The sequence below is a fragment of the Thunnus albacares genome, chromosome 2, assembly GCF_914725855.1.
Source record: "Thunnus albacares chromosome 2, fThuAlb1.1, whole genome shotgun sequence".
In the NCBI taxonomy this organism is placed as follows: Eukaryota; Metazoa; Chordata; class Actinopteri; order Scombriformes; family Scombridae; genus Thunnus; species Thunnus albacares.
This window is the reverse complement of record NC_058107.1, coordinates 24,315,177-24,340,252: the sequence shown is the minus strand read 5'-3', so window position 1 is coordinate 24,340,252 and position 25,076 is coordinate 24,315,177. Positions and strand designations below refer to the sequence as shown.

At 39.8% G+C, this 25,076-nt stretch overlaps 3 protein-coding genes across 3 annotated transcripts in view; all 3 read left to right on the top strand.

Annotated features, from left to right (window-relative positions):
* The first annotated feature begins 562 nt into the window (after positions 1 to 562).
* On the top strand, positions 563 to 15,553 carry cbwd (COBW domain containing). Its single transcript, XM_044374388.1, has 16 exons — positions 563 to 678; positions 1,868 to 1,969; positions 2,194 to 2,280; positions 2,752 to 2,848; positions 3,040 to 3,131; positions 5,827 to 5,886; positions 6,531 to 6,568; positions 7,909 to 7,955; positions 8,400 to 8,486; positions 8,675 to 8,719; positions 9,418 to 9,474; positions 12,307 to 12,358; positions 13,784 to 13,852; positions 13,954 to 14,019; positions 14,170 to 14,296; positions 14,952 to 15,553. The coding sequence occupies exons 2-16, from the start codon at positions 1,870 to 1,872 to the stop codon at positions 15,023 to 15,025; spliced, it is 1,098 nt and encodes a 365-aa protein (XP_044230323.1). The 5' UTR covers positions 563 to 678; positions 1,868 to 1,869; the 3' UTR covers positions 15,026 to 15,553.
* A 518-nt stretch (positions 15,554 to 16,071) lies between these two features.
* Positions 16,072 to 18,541, top strand: foxd5 (forkhead box D5). Its single transcript, XM_044374402.1, has one exon. The coding sequence runs from the start codon at positions 17,274 to 17,276 to the stop codon at positions 18,333 to 18,335; it is 1,062 nt and encodes a 353-aa protein (XP_044230337.1). The 5' UTR covers positions 16,072 to 17,273; the 3' UTR covers positions 18,336 to 18,541.
* A 1,087-nt stretch (positions 18,542 to 19,628) lies between these two features.
* The window catches only part of pgm5 (phosphoglucomutase 5), a 29,447-nt gene continuing 23,999 nt past the window's right edge, over positions 19,629 to 25,076 (top strand). The window contains exons 1-5 of the mRNA XM_044374380.1: positions 19,629 to 20,435; positions 22,610 to 22,772; positions 22,885 to 23,031; positions 23,186 to 23,311; positions 23,408 to 23,598. Coding sequence (XP_044230315.1) covers positions 20,178 to 20,435; positions 22,610 to 22,772; positions 22,885 to 23,031; positions 23,186 to 23,311; positions 23,408 to 23,598 — 885 coding nt within the window. The 5' untranslated portion in view covers positions 19,629 to 20,177. The remainder of the gene's footprint in view (positions 20,436 to 22,609; positions 22,773 to 22,884; positions 23,032 to 23,185; positions 23,312 to 23,407; positions 23,599 to 25,076) is intronic.

Genomic DNA, 25,076 nt, shown 5'->3' with positions numbered 1-25,076 from the left:
AACAACAACAGAAAGTTCAACGGGCTGTCAATTTAACAAGTTTAAATATTTTTAATTTCAAAAGTTTAACTGCTTAATACAAGATGTCTCCTGCTTCTCTAAAAAGTCCATTCTCAGTGTATGTTCACTGCGAGCTTCAAATTTCATCACACTTGTTGCATGATGCATACCGGCAAAAGGAGCAGCATCTATTCTGAGCTTCCTATCCCAAAAATTGAAACTAGGCCTACACACCATACAAAGGACGTATGGACACAAGGGCTCCACTGTCTCCAATAACATGGTTCCTGACGCCCTCTTGTGGTCGAATCTGGTCATTACATCTACGATTACACCATGTTTACTACGCTGTTAAAGAGACGAATGGAAACCAGATGTTTGTGTATTTATCTACAAAATGTTGTAGCTGTAAATGTTGTAATTTTTATATTTTCTTTTTCTGTTCACTATTTCTGTCTTTCTTACTCTCTCTCTCTCTCTCTCTCTCTTTTGTAACCTTACCCTCCTGCAGACTTTGTGCCCCGAAAGGGGAACCTTTGTCGCTGCTGTCCTGATTTGAACGGACGCTCTTCAGTGTTGCACGCTGTCAAAACGTAAACCAGCAGCACTGCACAACTGGGACCTGCATTTTTCTTGTGAAAACTTTTGAATATCTGCATTTTTGAGAGGAACAATCAGGTAATGTATTCATAACCTTTGTAAATCAAGGAATGTATGTTTTATTGTGCTGTCGCGGCGAATTAAGCGGGGAGGAAAGAATAAGCCAAGTCCATTTATTTATAGCACATTTAAAAATAACAGACGTTGACCAAAGTGCTTTACAGAGAGATTAAATTATGGGAGAATTTGATTTATGATTACAATCAAACAAAAACAGGGTCAAAACAACAACACAGACATAAATAAGGCAGAACATCAGATACAATCACAACACAAACAGCATTGCACAAACAACAAATAAAAGCCAGAGTGTGGTCAGGCATGTCTTCATGATGACAATTAAGAGGCCAAAGGGAAGAGATTGGTCTTCAGACAGGTTTTTAAAGATATCAATGGAGGGGGGGAGATCTAATCGTTAGTGGCAAACTATTCCACAATTTAGTGCCAACATCTGAAAATGCTCTTGATTTTTGGTTTTTAACTGGAATGGAGAGCAGTGATTGGTCAGCAAATTTGAGGGGTCTGGAGGTTGAATATGGGACGAGCAGTTCTGAGATGTAACCTAGTGCCGGTCCATGTAGAGTTCTAAAAGCAAATAAAAGAATCTTAAATTCAATTCTGTACTTAACCGGTAACCAGTGAAGAGAGGCCAGTACAGGGGATGATATGGTCTCTCCTCTTGGTACCAGTGAGGAGTCTCGCTGCTGCATTTTGAACCAGCTGCAAGCCAGATAGGTTGACTGACTGATTCCTACATAGAGAGAATGGCAGTAGTCGAGGCGAGAGAAAATAAAAGCCTTGCAAGTGATACTGTGGTGAGCAAGTCGATGTTATTCTTCAACATTTTCTGTATTGTCAAGACTTGTATGGAGGAGGACGACCAGGAGAAAGCAGCTGAAATCCTGTCTACCAACCGCTTAATTTGGAGAATCTTCAGGAACATTTTTAGGACCATTAGTACTTTATCATGTTAAATTCATGCTGAATAACACAATAAGTAATACATGTTGTGTTATACTTTTGAAACAAAAGGGTATTTCTGATAAATAAGACAGATTTTTATGTTTGTTTACAGTTGTTTGCGTCTCAAGTGGGATTGAGAGCTTCCTAAATGTGTTAATCCTACTCACAAGACTGTTTGTGAAATGTCTTTGCACTGATTCAGTGTCTCTGTTGTCAAACATTGCTTCTGGTATGGATGGAATAGTGATGGAGGAGGAAGATGATTGCCCAGAGCTGGTGCCCATCGAAACCCAGCCCGGTCCTCTTACAGAGCAGATACCTGTCACCATCATCACCGGCTACCTCGGTGAGAGACTGTCTGTGTTACTTATAGCTTTAATGAGCTTATAAAAGAGATTATAGTCTCACACATTTATCAGTCCATCCTCACTACAAGCCAAAGCAGCTTTAGTATTGGACCAGGGCATATCCATTGTTATATTAAAATTGTAAAAAGATTGATGCTGAAACCAAGGTGTGTTGTTTTGCTTAATTATTCTTTACAAATTTTATATTTGTGTTACTTTTTAGGTGCTGGAAAGACCACTCTCCTGAACTATATCTTAACAGAACAACACAACAAACGGATTGCCGTCATACTCAATGAATTTGGAGAAGGTAAACTAAAAGTGTCCTTTGGAGGAATTTCAATTGGTAATAGTTTCAACCGCTTTTGTTTTAGCCAAATAAAGATGTTCCATACTGTATGTGTCTGGACTAAAACTTGACTTGTTGCGTTGTTTCCTCAGCTTCCACAAGAGAGCAGCATAGTAACAATTTTGAACTAAAAAAAAACTCATTATCATGTTCTCACTTCATATCCAGAGTTTGTGGAATAACATGTATCATATTTGCACAGGACTTTATAATTAGCTTACATTTGTAACTTTATTATTATGACATTTCGGCCTGTTTTCATTTTTCTTTATTCAATTGATACAAAGAACAGTTTCACAGAATATTAAAAACTCTTCTGTTTGGCTTTTTGAAATCTCCCGATACCTTGTAAAATGAACATATTTGTTACGAGCTGCTCGGTCTCTATCAGTGGCTTCATCCTGATCACTAGTTTGCGTCCTCTCCCTGCAGGCAGCGCCCTTGAGAAGTCGCTCTCAGTGAGCGACGGCGGAGAGCTGTACGAGGAGTGGCTGGAGCTAAGAAATGGCTGCCTCTGCTGCTCTGTCAAGTAGGTAGATTAAATATAACCTATTTGGATAGTTAGAGATGTACTGTTACTTTATTTTTGTTTTAAATTATGTAATGTTTATGTTAGTGCACTGAGTTGAAAATATAACACATTCTTGCATTATATTACATTTTGTTTCAAATGTCGCATATGCCGTTCTTCATCATTAGTGACCGTTCTTCATTTTTCAGGGACAATGGTCTTAAAGCCATAGAGAATCTGATGCAGAAAAAAGGAAAGTTCGACTACATCTTGTTAGAAACGACAGGACTTGCTGATCCAGGTAATACACATTTGTGAAGTTAAAAGAAGAGCAAAAGTCTCATAGAAATCAGTTTTTGATTGTCAAGTAGATTGTTGTTGTTGAGAGTTACATTTCTGGCCTGGGGAGCATATAGACAGTTATTTGCCTCCTTTGAAACCTCATGGAGTCGTCAGCTGTTTCACCAGGAGGTGGGTTGTGTGTGGGCTGGAGGCAGAGAGGGGTCCTGCTTCTTTTAGCCCACACACAGATTTGACAGTCAACTCACAAACATCAACATCTATTTAATGCAAGAAATAACCAAATCCTACATTTTTTTTCTTTTTTCTTTTTTTAACAATGTCTTTGCTGATTGTTTATCTTACAGTTTTGATTCCCCAACAACATACTGTAGGTTGGGAATGAAATGCTTTTTGGCAGCTTACTCATAATCTTCACAGTATTCACAGTATTTCAAATAAAGCTAATAAATAACTTTGACCCATGGCTGTTCTCTCTTTAACTGTCACTAAATCAAATTAAAGAAACACATACAAAAACACCAGTTTGTGTTAAGAATACAAAAAGTGGCAGACAGCAAGTCTTTAAACAGTATTTCAACTATATGCAGACTTGTTACATCGCTTTAACAAACCAAGTAGCAAAATCCAACTGAAAGAGCTCATTGCTTCTTACCTTTTCTTCTTGCTTTTAAATATTTCAGCATTGATCGTACAATGAAAATTCATGTTACTCTTGTAGGACTTGAACACATGATGTCATGAATATAAACAGTCAGAAAAAAACTGAGATAACATGATTTCAACTTGTATCAGAGTCTAAACTCACAGCTAATTCTGCCAAAAGTTCTCTTTAGCTTTGTTTATTTCAGTGGTATTGTTATATATTTAATACGTGCTGCTTTGTGGCTGTCAGCATTGCACTTTTGTCTTCATATCTCCGTTTTCTTGATTGTGAATTGATGATGATGATGTCTCAGGTCTGTGCTTTAAAGTCGGTAAACAACCAGGACTTGACTTATATTAGCTCTGATTTGAAGCTGATCCTGGTTCATTTTGTTAGGCTTATTCAAGACAGGGTTTTCACCTTAAACCACACTTTTCTGAGCCACCTTTATTAAACTCCCCTCTAGTGGAGAAGGTTGGGATGTCTTATGGATCGAGCAATGACATTGAGCCATTTTTTAAAAAATCTTAATGTGTCGCTCATAATGTTTGCTGCTGATTTCTCTCTAATGCTGCAATCAGAAGTTTTCTAACAGTCTTGTGTTGCTGTGACATGAGCATCCAAGGAGCTTATTTTCATCAGGGATGCCAAAAAAAAAGCAAACTAGCAGCCGTTCTGCTCCCAGGTTTGAATCAGGAAATCAATATTAGACCATTACAGGGTGAGCACTGTGACGATCGGGGTGTGTCGCTAAGTGACAGGTGTCAGAGGAGGTAGCGGCATGGTCAGACACACACCACTTGGCCGCACCGGCAGAATCAACAGAGCACGCTCAGACTGGGGCTGTCTCCAGTCTTCTGTCACTTCATTGGCTGAGACAGGCTTGTTATCGACTAGGACAGGTCTGTCATTGGCTCTGGCAGTGCTGTCAATCACAAAGGCTCCCGGGGGATTCTCCCCTTCCATTCAGGAAGGGCTCGGATGAGTTATGTGAAACATGCCACTCAAAAACAGCGTTTTCATTACGCATCCATCAAATATTTACAATGCTTTCTTATTCTCGCTTGGCAGTTTGACAAAATTGCATTATGTGAACAAGCTGTGGCTGGCATGGTAACATAGGGTCTTATAATAACCTCGTCCACAGGAAAATAGAAACAAACCAAATGTACCAACAGGAGATAAACAATTGAAAGCTTCTGATATTGTTTTTTATCTGGTCCACAGAGTTCACCCAGAAGAAGAAAGCTTGCAGGGTTTCTGAAAATAGTGCTTTGCTGCCTTTAAACGCTTAAACTTCACATAAAGGTGTCATTGAATTGAATTGAAATGCATTTTAGTGTTGAAAGATGGGTTGATGAACAGAAAATCAATCTACAATTCTGATAATCTGATAACCTGTTAATCGTTAAGTCATTTATCAAGCAAAAACATTCACAGGTTTCAGCTTATCAAATGTGAGGATGTTTCATTTTCTCTATTTTTATCATTTGAATTAAACATCTTTCAAGACTGAGACTGTTGGTTAAATTAAACAAGTGATGGACATCATCTGTTTTTTTTTCTGGCTGAATGATTGATGTAATGTAATGTGATTGATCACAAAAAAGCAGCCTTAAATTTATTGAAATAATATTTCTGGTAACTGTTTGGTTAAATGATACAGTTATATCACAGATTTTCCCCAAACATATTGTCGGATTCGCTACTTTTACCATTTAAAAAAAAAAAAAATATAGCAGTATATACAGTACCAGTCAAAAGTATACAGTAGCTGTAATTTTCATCTCAAAAATGATGTGTGAGTATGATAATAATAATAATAATAATAATAATAATAATGATAATCCCATGTGCCCGGGGCCACATTTATATTGTCAACTTTTGTAGTCTTTTGAACGCCTCATGTAGAAGTTAATGAATTTAGAAGAACATTTTTAGACAAAAAGAAGAATATGGCCTCTATTTACTTAAACTACACTTCCGTTTTATGCATGTCAGCCGTTTACATCTAACATAACACTTTTTCACAACACGTTTTCTCTGGCAGGAGCTGTGGCCTCCATGTTCTGGGTCGATGCAGAGCTCGGCAGCGACGTCTATCTGGATGGTAAGATGTTTGGAGTCATTTGTAATGACAGTGAAGATGTTGTTAATATCGTTTCTCAGACATCACCGGTGTGACTGGTATTACTTAAGAGGAGAAATGCATTAAGATGCTGCCATTTCAAGACATTACACTGATTGATGGAGGTTGTATAATTAAAGGTCACATTTTTAAACTTTAAAAAGCTCAAACTCTTTCACCATGAAACTGATTAACTTGAAAGGAAAATGTTAAATGTAGAAAGGAAAGAAATAGAATTTAAGGTTAAAATTTTACTCAAATGTTATTACTCAGATGTATAATTTTGAAGCTGTAACAGCTCCAACTGCACTCCAGTTTTGATGAGATGTATTTTCTGACTTGTCTAAATGGTACCTGCCTTGTTTGTGGGGATGACATATTTTGTCTTGTTTGTGTATCTGTTTCATTGGTGTGTGTGTGTGTGTGTTCTCACTCCTCACACTGAATGCTCAGCTGTCCGCTCTGTTGTGACAGGCCAGTAGACCAAAAGTGTACTTCAAATAAGTCAGAGAAAGTGGCTCAGACAAACAGGCAAAACTAAACACCAAAAGGCAACAGCAGTCGGTAGAAGAATGTGCACAAGTTGTGGTACTTCCTTTGATTCACCAACATTTTGTTTATCCTAGGCATTGTCACCGTCATCGATGCCAAGTATGGACTGCAGGTATGTGATATAAGGAAACTTTTAAGTGGTTTTTCAGTTTTGAAATACTGTATCGTGTTTTCTGCTCAAACATTAAGTCGTAATGAATTAGTCAATTAACAATTTTGATAGTTGATTGGTTGTTCAAGTCATTTATCAAGCAAAAATGCTCAACATTTACTGGTTCCAGCATCTCAAATATGAGAATTTCTCTGTCTGTTTGCTTTTAAATTGAAAATCATTTAATTTTGGGCTGTTGGTCAGACAAAACGAGTTGTTTGAAGTTGTTGCTTTGGACTATGGGGCATTGTGAAGGGCATTTTTCAGATTAATTGATGAGTTAAAAACATAATCAAAAATTATTCAGTACTGAAAACAGTCATCAGTTGCAGACTTAATCATGTTTGTTGCCAAATTTCAAATACTTCACAAAGCATCATCAGTATTTGCTTCTGAGCAACACCTAAATAAATAGTGTTCATTGTGACTTTAAAGGCAGAATAAGCTGTTAAACTTGTGAGATTGTTCGTAACTCCCCAGCGCATAGCAACACACACACACACACACACACATCCTGCCCTCCCTATGGTATTTAAAGGGAACAGGACAAGTGACACCCAGATAATGGGCTCTAATTTGAAGGTGTCATGCTCAGCGAGGTGACACATTTGGTGGCCGAGGTGCTGCTCCGTCCTCGTGGCACAGATGAAGGAAATCATGACAGAAAGAAGGAGAGGATAACTCATAGTGAAGGAGTAATTGATATCAGAGATGTGACCATCGTAATAGGACTGTCACATCCATTCACCTGCCTCTCCCCTCATGTGTCCATTGAAATATCTATCCGAGGGGTTTCAACTTAACTTGAGCCTTTGGCCTCAGGCGCTCTGAGAGGCCTTTGTCTCCTGGTACAGATGTTGTAGAATAAAAGCAGTGATCGGTCTTTTTAATACATTTTTGTCATTTATTCCCTCAGAGGTAAGAGTGACCGATTAATGTCAGATTGACACTTGGGGTCAGGATCCAGATTAACACCTCCTGCTCTGTCTGTTATCACATATTAAACTGTTTTGGAAAACGCATCCCTGGTGCAACCACAGGACACAAACAAAATGAAAAGTGATCTCCTGTGGTTTCACGTGTTCGAGAGAAGAAGATCAAATATAGGCCTTTCTTTTTTATCAATTTATCTGTCACATTTTGTGTCGGCTGTTGCAAATGTTGAGCATTTTACCATTTGTATATATATATTTTCAAGAATGTGTCAAAAGAAAGAAGTCTTCAGCATCAGCATTAGCAGCTTTTTTTGTCCATTTTGTGATCACACGTGTAAATTGTGCCACAATCTCTCCCTTTCATAGCAACTAACAGAGGAAAAAGCAGAAGGACTACTCAACGAGGCAGCCAGGTATGCTCATTTTTACGACTAAATAAGCCGCTCGGTATCCACCACACCAGGTCTCATAACTTGCTGTTGACCACACTCTTGCCACCCGCCTGTCTGCCTCCCTGGGCGTCTCTCTGTTTGTCTCCTCCAGCAGCTGCGTAGTGTTGTTGTTGACCAAATACACTGATGAATAAAGACCAGTTGCATGACCCTTTGCATTCTTCTTCTTTGTTTGTGTTTTCACCTCTAAACTAAACAGTGCTCAGCTCCCATTTGAGTTTGACACTGTCCACTGCCACCCATGAACACACCCATACATACAGTTGGGGAAATTAGAGTTTTTAGTGATTCATTTTTTGGGGTTCTGGGTGTAGATTTTCTCTGTTGTTGGCGTTTTGCAAATTTTGAAGAGCATGTTCACACTAGCTGGATAAACACAGTGTTGTATTTCTGTCTTTTTTTTAGGCAGATCGCCCTCGCTGACATGACCATTATCAACAAGACGGATCTGGTGAATGAAAAGGAACTTGCACAAGTCAGAGATGCTGTCAGGTCGGCCTCACATACTTTACACTTCTTATCATCTATTTTCATTTATACTCTTGTTATTGAGCTGCATATGTAAATTTTGGGCATTACATGTAGCCTGTTCATAAGGTCACAAAGAACAGAGATATAGGGGGATATGGTAGTACGAGTGAGGCCTAATTTAATATTAACATTTTTTCCTCTCACTTCAGGTCTATAAATGGTCTTGTCAAGATTTTAGAAACCCAGAGATCAAGGTAAGTTATTATTTCCGGAGCACAGTGGGATCATTTTTGTGTGATAAAATTATGTAGCTTTTCAGTTCGGTGGCCAGTTTACCCGCTTTGTTTAGTGTAACAGATGAACTCCACGTGCTGTTCCTGCTCAGATCTTTGTAACAAAGATGAAGCAGTTTAGGCGTGACATTGCACAAGTAAAACCCCCAATTCACCCACTCACACACACACACGTATACATACACAAACGGCTGCACCCTGAGTAAACACCAAACCTTCAGTGGTGTCCAGTTACCCACAAGTCTTTGCTCTCTGACCCTGGGTCGTCCAGCCGACAGGGCTGTATATGTGTGAATGTGCGTGCGTGCAGATATGCGTGCATATGCTCCCTCTGTGTTAGTATGTTATTGGACCCAGGTAGCATCTGACTAACACAAGCAGTGTGTATCAAAGGTTTAGGTGTGTCTCGACTCTGCTTTGCCCCCCTGGCAGAGTTCAGGCCAGGGTGAGATGAAAGACACCGTGCAGAGAGGGGTTAATCAGAAAAACATTCTCACAGCCAGTCAGAACCCATTCCTCTCGGTCACAGTTAATCTTACTTATACGCAACTTGAAGCAAAAGCTGAAATGTCTTGCTTACTTTTTACCCTCTATGTTGTTGTTTGATGTGAAAATGAAAGTGGAACAAAAGTAAAATAATCAGTGATCTTCTTCCACAGGGTGGATCTCTCTAAAGTTCTGGATCTACATTCTTTTGACAGTAAAGATGGAGTCAAGTGAGTTGATTTTATACCATATAGGTTTCATATACACAAAATGTATTAATTCAGAAAAAAACACTATACAATTGTTGAGAAAGTTGAGTTTAAAAAAAAAACAAAAACTGAACGATATATCAGCTGATATACATATAATTTTTTTATGAGGCTCCCTTAAATTTCTTTATTAAAGAATTATGACCAAGATATGTAAAAGTGGGACATTTTACAGTTGAAAAATAAACTTGTCAGTGTCTCTGGTGGGCATACATACATACAGTATGTAATACAACACTGTTTCTAAATTACTGCGCACATATCTTTGGCATTTCTGTTCAAAGGCAAAGACTGTATAGTCCCTTTTCTTCTTATGGAAAAGAGGGAAAATAAAAAAGCTCAAGTAGTTTGTTACTTCAGATGGTTATTATTCAATGTTTTACTGACACAGACTGCAAATACAGATACAGAAATGTAAAATGATGTAGCACTGCTCAGTCCATCATAACACTGTTTAAAGACAGACACATAGTACAGCTGACAGATATATTTGTGCAACAATTTTGCACAAATATATTGACCCAAACATTGATTTTAAAGCAGTAGTTTAACATTTTGGAAAATGCACTTATTTGCTTTCTTGCCGAGAGTTAGATGAGAAGACTGATACCAGTCTCATGCGATAATACTAAATATATAGCTGGAGCCAGCAGCTGGTTAGCTTAACTTAGCATAAAGACTGCAAAACAGGGGGAAAGAGCTAGCCTGGCTCTTTCCAAAGGTAACAAAATCTGCCTACCAGCACTTCTGAAGCTCACAATTAACATGTTATATCTTGGTTTTTAAATCTGCATAAAAGTGTAAAAAAACAACAACAATTTACTGTTTTACTGGGGGTTATTGCAACAAACAGGAAGTCACTGGAATCATCTCATCAAGCTCTCGGCAAGAAAGTGAATAAGTGTATTTCCCAAAATGACAAACTATTACTTTGCAGTTTTATTTAAAAAGTTTTGAAAATTAATATTTGATTTTACTTAATTTAGTTAAGGTACAAAATGCAACATGATTATGTGTGTATAATTGTCAAATTTTAAAATAGAGCATGACACCGATGTGTCCAGCAGCAATATTGGCCGTGCAGATGTGAAGTATCTATAATCTTCTATTTCGCATCTTGCAGTGAAAGATCAAGAACTTCCTCTGACTGCAGAGATCTTTCTGCATCGATGGCCTTTGTTTCTACTCTGTCTGAACTGTGTACCCAACAGTCTTTGATACTGTTGCTCACCATGTTTCTCTCTAATTAACAGACTCTTTTATTGAGCGTCCCCCTGTTACACCCCAGGGTGGTCATCATATTGTATCCCCTGTAGAATGTCATTCTCATGAATAGAGTCAGTGTTCATCCCTTCATGTGAATGAAACGGGCCGCAGTGTTAAAGCTCTCTTACATGCCCTCAGTCAGTGTCTCTGAGGCCAGCTGCAGAGGATTAGAGCTGTGTGTGTCCACTGGCTCCCAAGGAGTCTCCCTTGTCCCAACAGATAGCTCCTTTCCCCTTGCCTTTGAGAGTCGGGGCCCCTCCTCCTCTAGATCCCAAGCTGGCTGTTTGAAGCGGCCCCCCGCCGCTCCGCCTGTGTGGTACTAACTAACAGCACACAGGGCTCAAGCTGCTGGACACAACATTTAGCCTCCTTGTGAGGTCAGGGAGAAGGGGGAAGGACAAGGAGGTCTGATGGAGAGAACAAGGGCTGTAGTTTGTTTGGGGGTGGTGGTGGGTGTTTTGTAGGATTTAATTGCCATTTCTAAAGTTTTCACAGGTCTATTCAGGGTTGCGTCATTAAACACTGATACAGCATACAGTGGATTATACTGTAAGGCAAAACACACTGTCCACTCTCCTTCTGCAGAAAAAAGAAGGGACATGGAGAAAAGTAGTGAAAAAGCTGAAGTTGTCTTATAATTTTATTTAACCAGGAAAGCTTCATTTAGACTAGAAATCTCCCTTTCAAGTGTGCCCTGGTCATGATGGGCAGTAATAACAATAAGTTACAGGCAAACAACATACAACACATAACACAGAATGGCAGTTTAAAACAGTTGTTCCTAACCTTTTTGGCTTTTAGAAACAAAGCAATAACTACTTGAAAATCCTCATAACTGGTTGTGAGCAGTTCAATCAAAAGACTTTTTTTTCTTGTTTATAAACCCGAAGAAGTATAATTATCCAGAAATTCACAAGAAAGAAGGCATACATCAGAGGAACATCTGGAAAAAAATGGCACAAGATCGTGTAGCAGAAATGATTTTTCTGCTTTCCTATAATGTTAATCGTCCTCCTATTTATCTCAAAACACCTTGTGAGGGTCCTGACCCCCAAATTGGAAATCACTGCCTTAAAGCAACCTAAGAGCGGTCTAAAAAATAACACACTAAGTTCCTAAAATACACCTAAACATCAGGAGCCAGAAGACAGAACATACAGTTCTTCAATGATTTTAAATCACAAAATTATGTCATTATTATATTAACCCTTCTGCTGTCACAGGCTGTTAATGCAGCTCCAAAAATGAAAAATGTCATCCACAAGATCCCAAGATGTAGCACTGATCAGTCTGTTATGACACAGTGTGCAAAAATAAACATGCAGTACAGCTGACAGATACATTTATCAAAATATCTCAAATTTTGAATGTAAACTTTTATTTACATGTTTCTCAAATAGAATTCGATATGACTGGTTGTTAGCTTTTCTTTTCAGCCTTTCCAAGTGGAAATGTGTCTCTTTTGTGGAATAAAACAGAAAAATTTTATGTTATGTGAAAAAAAAAATTATTTTTCTCCTCTGAAAGTCTAGCAGAGAAGCTCCAGCTTGTGAAGCCTGCAAGACCACATCTGGACAAGGTATTGTTTGTATCTATTTTAATTTTTATTCACTCAACTCCCTATACTTATTGTCCATGCGTTTCTTAAAGTTGTCCTTGTTTTGTTTGCTAATTTATTTCAACACATCATTTCCTACAGGATAAGGGGGACGCATTCTCCTGAGGCTAAAGTTGTGCTTTGCATTCCCCCAGGCTCTGACACTGTAGTGAAAACTCCCTCCCTGCTTTGGTTTTTGTGTTGAGATCTACTCGAGGCTTTTGATGTTTTCTTGTTACACTACAAATAGACCCAGTTCGGGTCATACACAGTGTAGACATTGACACACTATATAATCCTCAGTAGACTGGGCACACAGCGTTGGCTAGACTGACAAGAGTCTTGGCTTGGTGTTATGACTTTTACAGTTGTTTAAATTGAATCCAGATGTCATAAAATGTAATGTATAAACCACATTTCACCCATTTAATTTGCTGTTGAATGACAGATATGAATGGGAAACCTCTAGTGTACCATGTTAACAGAAGATATACAGTGTATCCCCGTTATCTAAACATCAGATATATCAGATAGTAAAAAATATTTATCCCAAGATTATGTCTGGAATAATGTCTCTGGGTGTTTTCATTAGGCACTGGACCCAATGACTCCTCACAGCAATTAGGCCACATATTGTTTTCAGTTGTGCTTTATACCCGCAAACTTTTATCACAGGATGAGCAGAGATGAGGGTTGTTTGTGTGTGTAAATAACAGCATTGTTGTCTGTTTTCTCCAGGTTCCCTTTCCCGCATGAAGCTCAACCATCCCTCAGACCCTCCCCTCCCCCTTTCTCCCCCCCTCCTCTTCCCCATGTTGCTCTTTTCATGTAAATGAGAATGCTGTTTTTCTGTTGTTATACCAAATGACAAGGAAGTGTGTAACCTTAACACTTCAACACAAAACCCCCAAATATCTGCAAAGTGCCCTTTTAATGCTGTAAGGAAGTATTGGAGAGGAGGGAGCGTGTGAGAAAAAAAAGAGTGCGAGAGGGGGATGTAGGCAGATAAAGAGGGGTGCCGTCGCTGGGTTTCAGGTGCCGAGTGGAGTTGTGGTTTTTGACACGGTCATTGACAAAGTCATCAGCTGGGGTGTAAAAACACTTCTTTTGTTTAACGTTCATAATGACTTTGCTGGTTTCAGTAAACTAAAAAATATGTTAAAATGCATTTAAATACAGGCCTGTATTTATAAGTGAACATGTAAAATCTCAAAACACAACATTTTATGTATTTTCTTTAAATTTTATTTCACAAAGCGTCATTTACCTGTATTTCAGTAAGTGGAAAATGATGGAAAGCACTGAAATTCTGAGCCAAAATGTCAAGAAAAGTAATTCCAAAGCCACAAAATGTCAAATTTTGTTTATATACTGACAATATTTCAATATTTCATCTGTCGTTCTCAGAGTATTTTAACGGTGACGTTTGAAGTAGCTGGTGATCTTTCTGAGGACGCCTTAGATATCTTCATCCAGGTACACACTCATTCAGATCCTCTATTCCTGCTGCCGTTACTAATAAGCTCTAACACAATACAGTCCTTTGAAAAGTAAATACCCATTTTCCACTGTTTTAGGATCTCCTATGGGAAAAGATGTTCAAAAACAAAGAAGGGCAACCCATGACTGTCATCCGGTTAAAGGTACAGTAAAGCACAATAGTCACCCCAGTGGCAGCAGTGATCAATAACCGCTGCTTTATTATCTGCATTAATCAGTTCCAAACACTTCATTCAGATTTGGTTAATATGTTACTCGTGACTTGTGACTTATGTGTTTTTGTGTGTTTTCAGGGCATAGTATCATTTGCAGGTAATGCCCACCAAGTGATGCTGCAGGGGGTCCACGAGCTGTACGAGCTGAATGACACTCCACAGCTTTGGGAGGAGAACTCACGGATCAACCGACTGGTCTTTATAGGTAAAGAAACACACACTTCTTTCATTTATGTATCTTTACACAATGCGTCTTTAACACTGAGGGCAGCCAATTCATTGAATTGCAATAAAATGGTCAAACTGGCTTTTATTGAAACACTTTTTTAAAAAGTTGTAGTAGTAATAGAGGTAGTTAAAAATATTAACGAACAGCTTCACTGTTTAGTAGTTTTCTGATTCTAGCATAAATTTCCATAACACATAAGGCTTTATTTTGTACATCCATAATTTCAAAGAACAATTACCTGGGAAGAACAATGCAATGTTGTAAAAAATATTTGGAAAATGGAGCAGAAAGTTAGCTGAAAAGGCAACAATGCAAAATTTGTCAACACGCAAGCATACAATTAAACAAAAATAGTTTTCCTTTAAACAAGATTCTCTGGAAATCAAAAACTTTGTCTCTATTCTCTCTATAATTAGTAACTGTTGTTCTTTCCAGAGAAAGGAAATTGCTACAAAATTACAATTTCACAATTTCCCAGTTTTGCACTGTGTTGAAATGCAGAAATTTTTTTCCCCTTTGCATTCGACTGTCTTGGGCTAGACCTGACTTTGTATGATAGTGTATGTGTTCATGTATGCTGTGTCAGTGTTGCTGCCTGTAAAGTGAATTTTCACTCTGCTCTGTCTCACAGGTAGGAACCTGGACAAGGACATTCTGCAGGAACATTTCATCTCAAATGTGGTGCAAGTAGCAAAGAGAAATTAGTCAGAAGCTTTTCTCTCGTCTGCGAAAACTAAAACTGTTGATTCTGGAGAAAATTTTGGGGCTTTGGCCATCCATAAATCTGGGACTGTGATTCAGCCGTTCACTCCAGTTCCTTTCCTATAAAGGGAAGAGATACATCAGAGAATGGCTAAGATTACTGTTGTCTTAAATTGTGATAACTTATCACAGCTTATTTTAAAAGTATATCAAAGTCATAGTCAGAGTGTTTATGTTGCTCTAGTGCCTGAGCTAATTGCTGTGTATTGTGTTTCTCAACATGACCTCTAAGATGCTAAAAAAAATCTATAAATTTAATCAGTGCATTGTATCTTTTATAAAGATGGCTTTTATAAAATCTGCCATTTGTAAAGGTCGGAGCCCCACCTAGTTTTGGAAGGTGCAGAGTGATGCACAAATCAAGCAGTGGTTGAAGACTGTATTTTGCAAAATGAAATGGCCTCGCTTATGATTCTGGCTTCGAACATGCTTCATTTTTAAGTTATTAGAAATAAAGTTTTACTGAACATGTTTCTGTGTTCCCATGTTTTGCTACACACCTAAACAAAATAATATGTTTTAAATCATTAGCAAACTCGGCCAGTATCAGCTGACAACAGCAGTCTATTAACATAACAACAGAGACAAAGTGCCTTTGTGTTAAACTAAACAAAGTGGAAAAAAATGCATTAAAATCTTAGTTTTTGTTGTTATGAAACACATACAAAGAGTTTCCACGTTTGAATCCAGATTGAAAACTATTTTTACTTGTTTTCAGTGGAAGTGTATTTAATGATTTTCTTAATATTTGTATTTTTTTTTATCATCTACCACCCTGTCAATAGTGTCCTCCGTTTCATAATATTCAATGGTGATAACGTTCATCCGACAAGAGAGTCAGCACAGGAAAATAGCAGTGGATCCGTTTCACTTAGAACTACATGTTAAACATTTGGGGCGTTACAGCTTCAACTTAAGTTTGTGTATGCTATACTCTCTATTTCCTGGTATGTGTTACTTTAGTTTTTATTGGTACAGTCATGTGAGAGCCATTACACACACACACGCACCCTCAGAGCACAGTAGGCCCAGTCAGGTGAGGAAATAGGTGGAGTTTTCCCAGCTTGGTCATTTGCAATGGAGATGGCTACCAGCACAGTTTTAGCACATATCCGCTGTTGGACCGGTTTGCTTTGAGGATGGCTCTGCTTATTCATCCCGGTCGTAAAGCCGAGCTGAGTCCTGTAGCCCAGAGCGCACAGTGTAGCTGAGCCGTTTCCTACTCGATTCTGATGCTGATGGCCTCGTTAAGGCGACCATTGCCTCTTTTCTCTGCTGTCTGCGGGAAGCCCTACCATGGCCATTTTCATGGTCACAGCACCCGCGGGCATCCAGAGGTGGCAAACTAAACGAACCCGCAGGGGTCCAAAGGAGGAAACACTTGGTTTCTTATCACGGGTTAGGCGTGGTGTTATAATTCCCAAGAACATCCAACCTCCGACTGTGCTTCTGCACATTTGAAATATCAGATTATTAAAGTATCAAGAGTTAATTTAAACTTCAGGTGAATGTGTCTTGATGGCCTATGCTCAGAACAGATAATGCTTAAGTCTAAAAGGCTGCACAGACCACTTAGTGATTGTTCACAGTGTTTGCTGCAAGAAGGCAAAAAGTGATGAGACAAAATAACACGAAATGATTTTGGGAATGTGTAGAGCTCACACCGGCGAAGAAGTGTCTAAAAACAAAGATTTGTGAGCTTTTAAGTAGTTATTCTTCAGTGTTTTTTTATCTCTCATTTTGGAGATTTCGTTTTATATGACGCAGTTTTGTAAATTGTTGTCTTTCATTGTAGTCGTTTTGAAATTGAAATGAAGTGCATAAAAAGTTTGCCATACTGGCTAAAATGGAATAAATTGCCGTCTGTGGATTGGCTTTTGCATGAGTTGCCCGTGCGCATTTTGACTCCCCAAGCCCCCACCTGTGTGCTCGCATTGTCTGGCTCCCCGCGGTGAGGGGCCACTCTGATAGGTTCAGAGGGTTAATGGGACTGGCCTGCAGGGTAGCAGTCTCCCAACATATAAGGCATCAGCTCTCACTACTACGGCAAACAGCCAGTACACGAGGCTTGAGAAGAACCGGTCACTTGATGCGCTTTTACGCATGAATTGGGAGGCCTTTTGGTTTTTACGCACGGCAAACTATCAATTGCTCTTTGGCACAGTTGAGTTTTTACATTCCGCGTTTGGTCATGACTCTCTCCAGTGAATTTGAAGCTTCACAACACGCCGCCTTGCCTTTAGAGGAGGATGAGATTGATATCGTGGGCGAGGATGAGTCTACCAGGGGGTATCGAAATGAGTGCTCCACGGACCCGGGCTCCTCAGCAGAATCTGGTGCTGAATTTGACTCTTCAGAGCCTGACTCCTCGGGGGAAAGCGAGAACAGCTTCTGTGCGGACGCACCGCCATCCAGGAAAGCCCAGAGCAGCTCGGTAAAGCCTCCCTACTCCTACATTGCCCTCATCACCATGGCCATCCTACAGAGCCCGCTGAAGAAGCTGACGTTGAGTGGCATCTGTGATTTCATCAGCAACAAGTTTCCCTACTACAGAGACAAGTTCCCCGCTTGGCAGAACTCCATCAGGCACAATCTCTCCCTCAATGACTGTTTCATCAAGATCCCGAGGGAGCCTGGGAACCCGGGCAAAGGTAACTACTGGTCTCTGGACCCCGCCTCAGAGGACATGTTCGACAACGGCAGTTTCCTTCGACGCAGGAAGCGCTTCAAGAGAAACCAGCCCGAGTTTGGAAAAGACGGACTTATGTTTTACTCCAATTTGAACTGCTACCGGCCGTATGGGCAACCATACTCCGTGCGGGGTCAGGTAAGCCCTCCTCCCGTTGCTCCTATCCGGTACATGCCCCTGCAGGACGGGATCATGATGCCCCCCTCTTCCTATCACCTTCTGCCACAAACTCTGAACAGCCACGGGAAGAGCAGTGGGCCCAAAGACTTCAGAGCGCAGCTTTGCGCAACAGAACCAACTGAGCCAAAGCCTGGCCCGCAGGCAAAGTGCTCCTTCAGCATCGAGAGCATCATGAGCAAACCATCACCCATCAGTCCACAGAATCCAAATCTCCAGCAGAGCCCACACAGCGCTCTTGGGTACGCTCATCTCTTGTCGGGTCCTGCTGCCTGTTTGGTTCCGACGCTCCTGCAGACACCCAGGACTCCATTCTGCCCTCCTGCCATGCTGCGTACTGCTCCTTTAATAAATGAGCATCTCAGACTGTCATACCCTCGCTGCTGAAGCCTCTGGCTGTATAAGAAACATTACAGTGTCTATATGTGTGACGCTATGCGAAGACACGTTTAGCCCATTTCTTAAAGAAATTTCTTAACTGCATGATATTTATGTGCGTTGACAGTCAAAATTATGTCTTAAACGGAAATGTAAATAAGATTGAGTGGTAATATATTTGTGGAAGTCGATGCAGTGAAAACTCGATGATGAATGTGTTTTGTTATTAATTTTGTTATTAATTAATGTGTAAAAAATAAATGTATAAAAACTACTGCTGCTGCTTACTGTTCTAAGTCCTTTAATTGACTCTTTAATGCAATAATTTGCAGTTTGCACATGATTTGGGTGATCAGGGTGCAGTGGTGTTACAAAAGAAGACATATTCTGTCAATGGAATTAGAAAAACAACAACAACAACAACAAAAACCCCCACCTGAATCAATAGTTGTACATACTGTATAGTCTGAAATGTTATTTCTTGAATGAGTGAAGCTGCATGCTGATGCTGTAGCCAAAAAAGTTGAAAATTCCACCAAATTAACATTTGCAATTATCCATTAACCTGCATCCTCTAAATCGGCATCATTCACTTGTTAATGATGTTGAGAGGCTGTTGAAAAGTCACGTCAACAGAACAGCTGTTTACAATATTTTTGGCTGATGTGAAGATTTTTTGAGGTAAAACCTCAAAGTTGCCAAACAGCAAATTGATATAGATGCTGCTAGTTCTAAACGTAGCTATGGGTGCAGAAGCTCCACTGGAACTTGCTGATATAGAAACAAGACTATAATCGTTCACATAACAGGAAAATAAAACCTCCCTGACCATATTTCTCAAAATGAAAAGTCGATACATTTACACACCAAAATATACTTTACAAAAACTGAAATTAAAGAAAACAAAAATGACTTTTAATTATTAGTTTAGTTATTATTTAGGCTGTATTTCTGGGTTAACACAGTATAAAACGCTCTATAATGCATCAAATTTTTCTTCCTGCCTCAAGGTGTCACTATTCACCAAATTTTGGAGCAGACTTGATGTAAACTGAGCAGATTTGAGGTGACCAGTCCACCCCCAGTAAAGTAAAGGGATTGCAAGGTCACAGATTAGATATAAAAGTAGGATATTTTAAAACTAAAAAGGGACCGAGATATGGAATTGTTCACAATAAATATACATAAACTAATACATAAATAAACTTGACCCAAATGAAAAGGAAAAACTTTCACATTGGTAAAGTGAGGTTTTGCTCTGTATTCAGCCCTATATAAACTCCCATAAATCGACGCATACGGCTTCATACCAGGCAGTGTATACAGCACAGACACAGGCAGTGTCCGGTTGCAGGCCGGGCCCAATACAATTCCCCTCTGCCATCAGTCAGAGGTCTATTTTTGACCAGGGGCTCAGCTGATTGTGGGCCTTGAAGATTCTGGCCCTCCCTACTGTTTTTTTTTCTCTTGTTGTCAGTTGTTCAGGCTTATTAGGAAAAGAGGGAGTTGTCAAACTGCAGGGGACGGTTTTGCTGAATGTTCATCTCAGTTCAGAGGGATGAAGCTCTCTTGGCTATAGCATAATTTACCGAGGTGAGAACATTTTTGACTGGGTGTTTCCTTTCATTGCAGCCAATTCATCCCTGTGTGGGACAGCTGTCACTGCTCTCCTCCTCCTCCTCCTCCGCCTCTTAATTTACTTTCTTGGCTGACAAGCTCTGTCTTTTGGGCTGTTGGTTCACCACATCACTTATACATTCACTCTGTGGTCGGACGCCACCAGTTGCCAACTCCAGAAGTAACTTCAGCTTCTTCTGATCGGCGTCCTCCCGTTGGGATCCGACGAGGAGGATGGAGACGAGCCCCATCCCGGTGGTGACGGTCCAAACCGCCCCCTTCGACGATCAGCGGCCCGGTACCAACGGGCTGCGGAGGAAGACGGCGGTGTTCGAGGGGAAGAAGAATTACCTGCAGAACTACATCCAGAGCGTGTTGTCCTCCATCGACCTGCGAGACCGACAGGGCTGCACCATGGTGGTGGGCAGCGACGGCCGCTACTTCAGCAGAGCTGCCATCGAGGTGATAGTGCAAATGGCAGCTGCCAACGGGGTAAGCAGAGAGGGTGCGACCACCAGCCACACGTACTGCCATGTATGTGCTCTGTAGGCTACTATCAACATGTTGTACAAACTTTCTGTAAGTTCTTATTCAAGCAAATTCAGCCATATTTGGATATTAAGTATCTCTAGTAGGTTGTTACAAGTAACCACTAAAACTGACTGATAGAAAAGTAGCAGTTCAGGCAGGTAAGTCTAAATTTGATCTTAGCTGCTTGTCATTTCAATGGAGAGCAAAGATTGAGTTAACTTGCCAAAAATAGTGGCGGGTTTAGCTTCATAATCATGGGATTCAGCATGTTCATATGCAGAAGTCACCAATTACTGCATCTTTCTTAGGATGCAGTAATTTGGTGATTTAACTATAATTTAGGGCTTCTAAGTGGTTCTCAAAGTGGGGTCCAGGGACCCTCAGGGGTTCTTGAGGGGGGTTCCAGCAGGTCCCCAGCAAAAAGGGGAATCATTTATTTTCTCTATCATTCCATCCATAAGTAACACAATGACAGAGTGTATGACTACTTTGGCCACAGGTTTCATACATTTGATGTGATAAAACATCTAAAAGCAAAAGTCTTATCAGATGGGGGACCCTGGAACAAAATCTTATCAAATGGGGGTCCGTGGTCTAATTTGTGTCAGTTTAGGGGTCCTTGATGTGAAAAAGTTTGAGGACCACTGCTCTAAGAATCATTTTCAATATCGAGTAATCTGCCAATTATTTTCTCAATTAATTGTCTGGTCAATAAAATGCCAGCCAGCCAGTGAATTTGACAATTAACGGATTATTAAAATAGTTGCAGATTATTTTCTGTCGATTAATCGACTAATTATGTCATAGCTACAGTAATTAATCAATCTGACCTATGTATTGTGAGCAGATATTCAACCACCACCAACATATTAGCAGAAGTTTGGACCCAATTTTTTTTTTGTCTGGCAAAATATTAAATCAGATCTCAGATGGGGTAAAAGTAATAATTTGTGGTATTAAGACACTTGTTACCACTCCAACATGTGTCTGAACCCCAAGTGTCAGCAGCGGATAAATGAAAACGGGAAGACTAGAGTGAGCGACAGAACAGGAAAATCCCCACAGCTCATTTAAAACGCTTGCTCTGAGATCTGTGTGATTGGTTTGGACGGGTTCCAAAGGAAAATCTGAAGGGAATATAATTTGTTTTTGAGATCGGTTCGTTTTTCTGCTGGCCCAGCCAAATGTCTCTTGATGTCGGCCTTATCAGCACTTCCATCCATCCTGCTCTATTTTCCTGCCTACGTTTGTTCCCCCCACCTCTTGCTGTTCTGCCTCTCCTGGGCCAAACTGCACACTTTGGGGATCCCCTGTCATATGGCATTGATCCAAAAGTCAGGATAGTTGTAGCTCTTGCAACAGAAGATAAACAGTGCAAGCATGCTTTACACTTAGTATTCATACATAATTAAACCCATATTGTGTATCCATAATTATAATTATAATCGTATGTAATTAAACACAGTAGTATACAGATTACAAGCATTTCTTACACTTACAGTCACACCTTTCTCTTACTTTCTCTGTCTGTCCTTTCTGAACACATGCAGCTTGTCGGATGTTAGGAGGATACACTGACGTCAGGAGAATAAATTCCTCTCCAGTGAGGACACTTTTATTTAGAATAGCTGATATGCAGGGGAATTATGGGATGCTGATGGTATTACCACTTTATACTGTAAGTGGCATACAATTACTGTATAAATAGAGAGAGCAGCTCTGTTATTTAGGCACACTCTTGGGGCCGATCATTTGCTTTTTAAAGTGGGCCGTCAATTAGTCACCTGTAGAATGACAAGTATTTTGGGCCAGTGTTGCTTTCAGTCCCATTTAGACCAATGAGCTCCTGAACTTATGAATAAGGTTGAGGCAAAGCCATTTTTTTTTTTATTTAGTGTCCAAGCCAGAGAGAGACACTGTCTGACACTATATTTATGGTTATCTAAGCACTTTTGCCTGATTTTATATCTACTCAGCATTTGGGAAGCATGCATGCCAGCTACAAAAATAGTAGATCTCTAAACTTACAACTCATGAGACAACTTTAGCTCAGCAGAAAACATTATTACTGGAGGCTACATCCTTGAATTATATCCAGCTAACATTGCTCCTCAACTACTATCTGTGCTGTGCAGATTGGTCGTCTGGTAATCGGCCACAATGGCCTCCTGTCCACCCCGGCTGTTTCCTGCATCATCAGGAAGATCAAGGCCATTGGTGGAATCATCCTCACAGCTAGTCACAACCCCGGAGGCCCTGGTGGAGACTTTGGAATCAAGTTCAATGTGGCAAATGGAGGTGAGGAATGAGACAGGATGGAGTTCAGAGATATATTTTTGAATCTAAATCTGTAAATTATGACCAGTATTGGTTAAGTTTACAGATATTAATGTCCTGCATTGTATTACAGGCCCATCTCCAGACACAGTGATGGAGAGAATCTATCAGGTGAGCCGGACACTCGAGGAGTACGCCATCTGCCCTGACCTCCGCATTGACCTCTCCAGGCTGGGACGACATGATTTTGACCTGGAGAATAAGTTCAAACCTTTCAGAGGTACAATAGTCACTCATCCACTGTACACTGCACGACTATAGATAATCGTGTGCTGGATCAGAATACAAATCGCCTGAATAGTGGCTCATACTTCCTAGAATAATTGCCCATCAACGCATGTTCAGCACTAATTGCCTCTTTTCTGTGTTTCTAGTGGAGATTGTAGACTCAGTGGATGTGTATCTACAACTGCTGCGAAACATCTTTGACTTCAATGCCATAAAAAGTCTCCTCACAGGACCAAATCAGCTAAAGATTCATATAGATGCCATGAACGGAGGTTAGACAATTCATTATCCCATCACATAAACCCTGAGTTTTTGTTAATGTTACTGGAAATGACACCGTTCTCTTCTCTCCCCATGCTGTGTTTCAGTGATGGGCCCCTATGTACGAAGGATCCTGTGTGATGAGTTGGGGGCCCCTGCTAACTCTGCTGTCAACTGTGTGCCTCTGGAGGATTTTGGTGGTCGGCCTCCTGAGCCCAACCTGGTCTATGCCACCTCTCTGGTAGATGCCATGAAAGGAGGGGACTTTGGCTTTGGAGCTGCATTTGATGCAGATGGAGTAAGATATCATCATAAGTGATGTTTTTTTTATTGCATTTCTAACTTCTTTCTTCCACATGCTGACAATATTAGAATTATTATATTTGACATACCATAAATATATCAGATCAATAGTATCAGCATAGACAGTTGCTATACATAAAAACACTGTTTAGTTAGCAATACCTATTGATGTAATAGTGTGCCATTGAACTCAAAGACTTCTTCAGCCTCAACTGACCCACTGATAGTTTAGTTCAGACTTAAAAGCACATCATTTTATAGTTAAGGGTTTCTTCATATTCATAGCATGTAGAAAACAAACATGCAAAAAGCTTCAGGCACTGTATCTACATGAATATGAAAGAAATTTAAAATTGAGTCAAGCTGTAATAGTAGTTAGTGACAGTGGTGATGGGCATTTTGCTGTGAAGCAGCTGCAGGAATGTAACATACTTTATTTGATGAAGATGATTTAAATACAAAATTTAATTCAAAATACTGACCTAATTTGCAGCTGCAGTAACACTAATCTTGGCAAAATGGTGCAGATCAGAAAATATTGTTAAATGTATAGTACCGATAAATTACAGGCTTTTCTCTCATCCAACTGTCTGAAATTTCCTGAAACTTTGAAAGCTTTACTACTGATTCTCTTGATTTACACCATGAAGTGACCTCTCTTTATACCATAGAATAATAGATTTGGTTGAAAGCCCATTAAAGTAGAATAGAAAGTACAATGTGGAGGCTGGCCGAGGTTGCCAATAATCATGGTTTTTATTTGTTCAAAAAATAAATTTACAATGATTTAATGATGGTTAATGTTCCACATAACATCTACATGATGTCTGTTATTTATATAATTTTTATGGAGTCGCAGTTCTTGACAATGCGGGAGGACGGTCCTATATTAGGATAAGTATTTAAGCAAAACATTCATTCATTCATTTAACATAAATCTGTTAAATTTTTGATCACTGATAAAGAATGAGTCTGTGTAACTCTTCCATAGATACCAAAGAGAGCCTTGTTTATTTTTTGTTTGTTATTATTTGCTGGTTGATAACTGGTAGAAAGATGATGTATAAGACTGAATGATAATGTATCCATGATGATCCAACAGGCAGCTCACTTTTTCCACTTAGTTGTCCAATATTCATTTCTACTGTACACACACACACACACACACACACACACACACACACACACATACACACACCCTCTGCTAAGTAAATTAGCTTAGCATCAGGAGAATTATGTCATATCTGCTCTGTTTCTCCCACTAGGATCGGTATCTTCACAGTCATTAGCACCAGCGGTTGTAATCTTGCTGGGTGAATGTTTCTTTTTTGGGGTTGCTGTTACATAATACCGTAACCAATATCTTCCAAAGTCTCAACAGTAATTGTGATTGTTGGCAAAAAGAAGTTAGTTGCTCATTAGGTGTGGCTTATCCGGCACTTAACAACAGAACTGCACATACAACTTGACTGG

Excerpts from the sequence above, each read along its gene's own strand:
- cbwd (XM_044374388.1), top strand. The coding sequence starts at position 1,870 with ATGGAGGAGGAAGATGATTGCCCAGAGCTGGTGCCCATCGAAACCCAG. Across the intron at positions 14,020-14,169 it reads TGACTGTCATCCGGTTAAAG|GGCATAGTATCATTTGCAGG; the intron begins GTACAGTAAAGC and ends GTGTGTTTTCAG. Across the intron at positions 14,297-14,951 it reads CAACCGACTGGTCTTTATAG|GTAGGAACCTGGACAAGGAC; the intron begins GTAAAGAAACAC and ends TCTGTCTCACAG.
- foxd5 (XM_044374402.1), top strand. The coding sequence starts at position 17,274 with ATGACTCTCTCCAGTGAATTTGAAGCTTCACAACACGCCGCCTTGCCT.